At 34.1% G+C, this 8,185-nt stretch overlaps 1 protein-coding gene across 1 annotated transcript; it reads left to right on the forward strand.

Moving 5' to 3' along the window:
* Nucleotides 1-3,805: 3,805 nt before the first annotated feature.
* Nucleotides 3,806-8,044, forward strand: LOC114760112 (ribonuclease H2 subunit A). The gene is made up of 8 exons (XM_028949369.1): nt 3,806-3,996; nt 4,140-4,211; nt 4,841-4,964; nt 5,048-5,135; nt 5,960-6,097; nt 6,179-6,266; nt 6,384-6,504; nt 7,602-8,044. The coding sequence occupies exons 1-8, from the start codon at nt 3,909-3,911 to the stop codon at nt 7,780-7,782; spliced, it is 900 nt and encodes a 299-aa protein (XP_028805202.1). The 5' UTR covers nt 3,806-3,908; the 3' UTR covers nt 7,783-8,044.
* Nucleotides 8,045-8,185: the final 141 nt, after the last annotated feature.

Below are 8,185 nucleotides of genomic sequence, written 5' to 3' on the forward strand. Positions count from 1 at the left end.
CACATACTCTATGTTTTATATATTGAAAAGCCTTGTTCCAACAAATATGTTGAAAACTAGTACGCTGTCTTCTAATAAATACTACCTCCTGTCCCTAATATAGGACATCATTTAACTTTTATTTTGGTTCTAAATATAATATTTTAATCCACTTTGTCTCTAATATTTATATATTTTTTCCAAGATAGTCCTTCTAACAATAGTAATTCTAGCCAATACACTTATTTAACAAGAATATTTCAGGAAAGACAATACCTATTTATGACAAATAAATAATTTAACTTCCTTATTTTATCTCATCAAATTAGTCAACTGGCTCTTATAATTAGAACTGGAGGTAGTATATCTTGAAAAGTCTTGGTCCAACAAAGATGTTGAGATATGATGCATTAAAATAAGCTGTGGGGTGGTTTTCCCAATTTTTGAAGCTTAATCCTTTCTGTAAAGGGACAGTGATTTTAGCTCCTCAAACAGATATATTTTTCCTTTTCTTGTTGGGGTGAGGAATGAATGAATGAATAGTCAATTTTTACGGGAGGGCATGTGGGAAAAGAAGAAAAGGGATTAGAGGAAATGAGAAGGTAGGAAGCATCCAAGGAAAGCACAAAGTCCAAGTCCATGAAAAGACAACAGAATGAAAATGAAGAACTGGACAAAGGATTAATGATGTGTGGACGGACATCAAACCCCAACAAAATAGGCCCACTTTCCTTCAACCATATGTTGGACCCAAAAACAACCAAATCTCCACCAAGTGAATCCGTTAAGAAATTGGTTCGTGGCTATTATTCAACACCACTCGGATTCCAGTTTAGCCAAGGTATCTTTTTTCCCCTTTGATAAAACCAGGGTGTACTTTCTCCCATCCTGTTTAACTCTTTTTTCATCCTAAATCCAAGAGTTGGACACTCTTATTTAAAAGGGGGGGAAAAAAAAGAGAGGGGGGAATCAATTCCTACAAACACTGACGGTTTTCACGGCCAAGTGGAGCATGTCACTTAAAGTTAAATTTTTACGTACTAACTCCAATCTTTAATATAAGATTTTATTTGATCCTAAATATAAGATCCTAATATATTTTATCTCTCATATTCATTTATTTTTTTCCAAGATAGTCTTTCTAATAATAATAGTTTTAGCTAATAAACTTGATTAGTAAAGATATTTTAAAAAAGACAACACATCTTTATTATAAATAACTAAATTAACTAATTTCCTTAATCTACTCAAATTAATCAATTAGTTCTTATATTTAGAATCGAAAATAGTAGCTAATATGGCCCTCATGGGTAGCATGTGACTGACAAACGAATGAATTGTGTGTGATAGATTGATTTTCTTATTCTTGACTTGGGAGTATAGCCGGTCATACACGGGCTCAACCCCCTAACCCACCAAGAAATAGGGGGTTGGGTTGATGAAAATTAGGCTCGTTTTAAAATGGATTTTTTGAGCCCGTAACCACGAAAACCGAACCCGTAGCAAGCTAACCTGTAGGGTTGGGGGCTGGCATGTTTTATTTTATTTTAATTTTTTTAAATTTTTTTTCCCTCAAATATAATTATGTTTACTCCTTTGATCCTTTATCTCATTCTTATTATTTAAAATTAACATAATGTAATATATCTTTTACTTTGTATTATGAATTTTATTTGTGGCAAAGTTAGTTGAGCAAAAAAAAAAAAAAAAAGGTGATTCTCCTTATGAAGCTTAACCAAATAATTTCATGTCTTCATATCATTTTTGAACTATATCAACATTAAATGGTGGCTCATAGTGATTTGTAACATTGTATTTGTATTATTATTAATTTAGATTTGTTATGTTTTAATTTGGGATGTATGTTTAATCATTTAGGATGATGTATAAGCTTATAGTAGTATTTTGGAATGTTTGGAACTTTAGATTTCATATTTTATTTATAATAATTTCTATATGCATATTTATTTTAGGTGTTAAAGAATTAGAATAAATTTTATTAAAAGAAAACAAAAGGCACAAAATTTTTTTTAAAAAAAAAGTAGCGGCCCACCAAAAATCGATCTTTTTAGGATCGGCCCGTCAGTCCTTGAGCCCGTCACGGACCAACCCATAACTGACGGGTTGGTCTATATTACTGGCTCTACTTGAGACTGAGCCCAACTCTTTATCTAAAATTTTTGTAAACTTTTTTTTTGAATTTTTTTAATAAAAAAATAACTAATCATTTTCATATAAATCAGGAAATATAATTAAAATTAATAAATCTATTAAAATAGTTTTAATAAGATGACCACTTTTTTAAATATATTAAAAATAGTACTTATTTCATGGATTTTTCACAATAACTTATAAATAAAAATATGAAGGGTTTCTAAAAAAATAGTTTATAAATTCAAATAGAAGGAGAATATTTTTCATTTATGTCTTATTGTTAGATTTAATATTTTTATTTCTCATTTTAAATACTTTATATATATATTTACAAATTTTGTTTGAAAAACAAATTACCGTTTTTCCGTTGATCTTATTGTTTTTTTTTTTTGGTTGACCATGCCGATCTTATCGTTTCAAACATAAGGAAAATTAGAGAAAATATATTTGCAGGTCCTTATAGTTTGATCAGATTTTGAATTAGGTCCTTATAGTTTTATTTCTTTTTATTGAATCCTTGTAGCTAATTTTGTTAAATTTACAAGTCCTTCCATAGCTAATGTTGCAAACACTGTTAACCCATAATAGCAGAGGATGATCTGGTAGTGCGTTCTCTCTCTCTCCTCCCCCAACTTTGTGTGTCTCTCTCAATCACCTTTCGCTCTCATATGTTAAAGATAACCACGATGAGCTTGATGACACCCAAAAGGAGTGAAGAAGGACTGCCTCTTCAGTTGGTCCTACTCCTCATCAACATGGGCACGTTGCTTCTATGCTGTTATAATATATCAGAAAGAATAAGCTTTGATCAGAGTCTTATGGGAGGAATTGATGAAATTTTTTCCGCATCTTAGACTTTATTTCTTCACTTTGTAATAATATTTCTGGCATATATATAACCTCCTTTTCATATCACTCTAATTCTAGTCTACTTGAGCTAGCACATTGTGTTTTTGGCAAGTTTCATATTTATCGTATTTCCATGATCCATGATATATATATATATATATATGGCAATTAGTTTTTCTCTAAGACCTGAATTCATCAAATCTTGCTTATGTATAACAAAAGACAGAAGCAACGGTGCTAATGAAAGTGGGCATAGAAGTTCGCCGAAAAAATTGCCATGGGTACAATGCTGAATGCCAATTCTCATTATACTCAGTCTTGGCGTAATCAAACTTATAACCACATAGAAGCAGAGTGTTCATGTTGATGAGGAGTAGAACCAATCGAAAAGGCAGTCCTTCTTCACTCCTTTTGGGTGTCATCAAGCTCATCGTGGTTATCTTTAACATATGAGAGCGAAAGGTGATTGAGAGAGACACACAAAGTTGGGGGAGGAGAGAGAGAGAACGCGCTGCCAGATCATCCTTTACTATTATGGGTTAACAGCGTTTGCAACATTAGTCACGGAAGGACTTGTAAATTTAACAAAATTAGCTACAACGATTCAATAAAAAAAAAAAACTATAAGGACCTAATTCAAAATCTGATCAAACTATAAAGACCTGCAAATATATTTTCTCAGAAAATTATTAGTCATCCTACCCATTTATAAATAAAATTTGACATAAACATATTCCACTCATTTTTCTTTTCTTTTTTTTTTTGATAAAGTAAACATATTCCATTCTTCTATGGCGGAGTTTGATGACGGGTATCTTGTGCTCGGGAGGCGAGAGACTAGACTCGCGGGTGATATCTTCATGGCGGGAAACTAAAAAGCTCGGGCATATCCTGAGTCGCCGAATAACCCCGGGAAGAAACTCGCAATGGGCTCTGAAGCGACCCTTCTCCCGAAATGGGCATCCCAGCCTTGTATCATGGGAATCGATGAAGCTGGCCGAGGACCCGTTTTAGGTTCTTTCTCAAACTGATTACTGTTTTTTTTTTTTTCCCATTACAATTCAGCTTTTTGAGCTTGGGTTTTCGATTTTTGTATTTTAAAAAAATCTGAATTTCATAGTGGATTCTTGTTCTGTCATTTCGGGGAAAAATTTCAGGGCCTATGGTGTATGGATGCTTGTATTGTGCTCGCTCCTATCAGAAGACCCTCGCAACTTTGAGTTTTGCTGGTAAGTTCAGCCTCAACTCTTTTGTTCACTTTGTGGTGATCATGTGATGCCGGTGATTGTTGTGCGAGAAGAATGATGATAGAGCTGAAGTTGAAAGCCTTTTTTTTTGGATACAAAGGAAAAGATGAAAGCTTTTATATAATAATCATAATTTTCATAAGACTCACTGAAATGTGGCAACCCCCTATCCTAATTATTGCAACGGTTAGTATCTCATTTTCCTTGTAAAAGTCAATTGAATGCCTATGTGGCACTGCTGGAATTCTTAGAAATTTGGTCTCCAGAAGTCGAGTGAAATTTGTAATAAGATGCAATTCTTGTTGGGATGCTGATAGATCGTCGATATGGTCTAGTCATGCCGACTTAGTGATATCTAAGTTAATTATCCAATAAAGACGTAATCAAAACTTCAAATTACAATAACAGGATTTTTTTTCTTGGGGATTGGTAGCTCAAAAAAAAAAATTTTGGGTTTGAACAATAGCTTTAAACAGAATTCAAGACTAACCAGTGCTCATGCATGGACACATATGATTTACAAAACTGCGTTGCAAATTAGGGCATTAATGTTCTGTTGTTTTTTATTTCACTGGGCTTCTGTATTATCGTTTGCCACTTTTCTGGTGCAGATTCGAAGACGCTAAAAGAAGAGAAGAGGGAAGAATTATTTGATAATCTAAAGGGAAATGAATCGATTGGATGGGCAGTTGATGTCTTAGACCCAAGGGAACTCTCAGCTAAAATGTTGAAGAGGTGAATCGAACATAACTTAGTTCTTCATTAGTTCTACAATGATTTTCTTTTCTTAAGGTCTTTCCTTGTCATGGTTTTAACAGGAACAAGATAAACCTGAATGAGATATCGCATCAATCTGCAATGGGCTTGATTGATAGGGTACTGAAGATGGGAGTTCTTCTGACTGAGGTAAAACTTTGCTCAACTTTTTTCAATATCAAATACAAGTTAACTGAACTATAGTTCGTGTCTTTCAAGGAAAGATTAATCAATTTTAGTTTCTTTTAATTGCATGTAGCAGTTGCACAGACTGTTGAAAACTTGGTTGATGTTATTCTTCCTTTTTCTCATATTTCTGTGTATTCCAATCTTATTTTTCATCTTTCTATGCGATTCTTTCATTACCTGTGTACTTTCTCAAGTAATACTCTGCCCAAAACCTTTAGATGTTCAGTGGAGGATGATGATTGGTTTGACCAATATATCTAGTATTCCTCTTCATGTGAAGGACCCCTGGGCTGGAGTGCAGACTAAGTTTGAACTGACCTACTTGGTGCTGAAATTTCAATTTTAATTGTGAAAAATGGGTGGCAAGGATCAAACTTTTGACCACTTGGTCCTTGAGACTTGGGTATCATGTTAAGAATCACATCCAACATGGAGGATAGGCTATTAGTTAAGGTCAATGAGGTATTATTAATATATCCAGCATACTTCAAAACCATCATCCTTTTTAGAAAAATTCCTAGGTTGCAACTTGATATTCAAATCCTCTACAACCACTTATCAATTAAGAATGAATTAAATGATTATTAAGTCCTGAAGCAGAAGCTCTTGCATACACTCTTCTTTACAAAGTTCCTTTTAGGGATATCTTTTTGCAGATTTTGAGGATAATTTGAGTGCAGAAGCATGCGTTTATCACTGTTATGTTTTTTGGGATGTCACGTTAATGCAAATGTACCGCAATTAGTAAATAAAAGGGTAAGCAAAATTTTGTTTATGCTTTTCAGGTCTATATAGATACCGTTGGAGATCCAGGAAAATATGAAATTATGCTATCAAAAAATTTTCCATCTATTAAATTTGTGGTTGCAAAGAAGGCTGATAGTCTCTATCCTGTTGTGAGTGGTGCTAGCATAGTTGCTAAGGTACTGGTCTTCCTTTTTATTACTTATGGTGCAAAATCTGTTAGCGCACAAGCATCAACTTTTTTAATTTTTACTATTTAGGTCACAAGAGACCGAGCTTTGCGTGAATGGGTGCTTGATGAGACTGCTGAAAACATGCACAGGAACTTTGGGTCCGGATATCCTGGAGGTGAGAAGGACATGAGTCCATCTCAAGCTATGTTCTTGTCTTGATGAATATATGTTCTTCATCTATCGCAAGATTATTTTGCTTATGAAAAGCCTGGGTATATTTTCATTTGCACAGACCCCCAAACCAAATCCTGGTTAGAACATCACAAACATTCTGTCTTTGGATTCCCAACCTTGGTCAGATTCAGCTGGGGAACCTGCACTACATATTTTAAAGATATTGTGGAAGTCTCATGGTCAGTCAGAAATCTACATCTTTTCAGAAATCTTTATATATAGCATGTGATCCATGAGTTTGTTGCCCTTCGTATTTGTTAACGCATTCATATTATTATGTTTGCATATTACCACTAATTATGTAAATATCTCACCATCCAAGCTGCAATCTGTGCCCCATATAAGGCGGTGAACAAAGTAGCGGTGAATTGAGTATTTGCTATCATTAAAATGGCTGGGTAGCATCCTGGATGTGTGATTTTTATGTTTATGAAAAGAATTCCAACATCTATCTTGGAGTTCTTTTATTTCCAGCAATACAAATGGTCATTTGGTATGTTGTTATGAATGTTGCCTTTCTTGTTGACATCAGCTTGATTTATTTCTTTCTCTGTAACTTTAATTTCTATTAAAGTTTCATATTCAAACCAAATAAATGTGTAGAAATTGTCATAGGCATGAAGAAAGTTTACAAATGCTTGTTGTAAAACAAGGGGTGGGATAGAAAGTAATGGTAGAAATGGTAGAGTCGAGGGGAAAGGATGAAGGCTGAAGCATATATTGGGGTTGCCTCTACCCTGCAACCGTCTTTGGAGGGAAGTAATTGAATCTGTTTCCTGGGAAGAAACTAACTCATGGTCAGCCTCCCAATTTACGCAGACCGATTACATGACAATATTTTTGGGGCTGCAACATTTTATTGCCGTCTCAAATTCAAACCGACATCTCTTCGTATAATTTGCTTTTGTCGTTAAGTTCTTGCAGCAGGACACTATATGCTTATGAATTTTAAGAAAATTTATGGGTTTCATGAGTTGTTCTCTCTCTATTTAATAAGTACAAGCTTTCATTCTCTCCTCACCAACCTCCCTCTCTAATCTTTTTTGGGATTGAAAAGATTAAAAAAAGCAGAAGCTGGACTTGAATTCTTTATGGGCTTATTTCCTTTGGATCCCTCTTAGTAGGTCGCAGGATGAAATTCCATTCATTTTTATGGCCATTTATTCATGTTACTCCTTCCTCTTTTTCATACGTTTTGTATCTTCTGTGTTACAAGCTTTATGTGGGGATTGTTTATGCTAGTCTTTCCTCATTCACACTGGTAATTATGTTGTAGGGAATCTGATAAAATGGAAGAAGAAGGGGAAGGCGGTAGCAACAGTGGCAAGCGGCAATTGAAATTAAGAAATGTAGGTTTCACCACGACCAAGAGAAAAAGTGAAGAAATAGAATCAAGTGGCAAAGGTCGCAGTAGGTTTTTCCAGACTCGGAAGCTTGAGATTGTTACTGATTTCTGATCCTAATTTTGATAGGTAGATTTCTCTGCAACATTTTTAGAAATTTCTTAGTTAAGTTACATGAAGCATGCAACGAGTTCAGAGACTTTCTTCACAGACACTTTGTATGTCATTAGATTCATCTTGATAAGATTTTATATTAGTCGCGTGTAATTTGTGGGCTGATTAAGCAACATAGCTTATATAAAAGTGATTCAGTCAATTTTCAGCTTAACTAAACCATTCGATCATTTAGATGTCTATTATATTTCTGTTATTTAATAAATATAAGTATTGTTTGTGAGGGCCAAATGAATACTTTTATTATAATCTACAGCTCAATTCTTTGGCTTAAAATCAAGCGATTAAAATCAAGCAGATGATCTTTGACTTGCCAAAATTATCAAATGAATGCTAAAATTAT

This window comes from Neltuma alba, unplaced genomic scaffold (assembly GCF_004799145.2).
Source record: "Neltuma alba isolate B1F8T4 unplaced genomic scaffold, ASM479914v2 tig00010931_pilon, whole genome shotgun sequence".
NCBI classification, from domain to species: Eukaryota; Viridiplantae; Streptophyta; class Magnoliopsida; order Fabales; family Fabaceae; genus Neltuma; species Neltuma alba.

Bases quoted from the DNA above. Each gene is read 5' to 3' on its own strand.
- LOC114760112 (XM_028949369.1), top strand. From the start codon at position 3,909: ATGGGCTCTGAAGCGACCCTTCTCCCGAAATGGGCATCCCAGCCTTGT. The intron at 5,136-5,959 runs GTAAAACTTTGC...TATGCTTTTCAG, and splicing joins TGGGAGTTCTTCTGACTGAG to GTCTATATAGATACCGTTGG. The intron at 6,505-7,601 runs GTCAGTCAGAAA...ATTATGTTGTAG, and splicing joins GATATTGTGGAAGTCTCATG to GGAATCTGATAAAATGGAAG.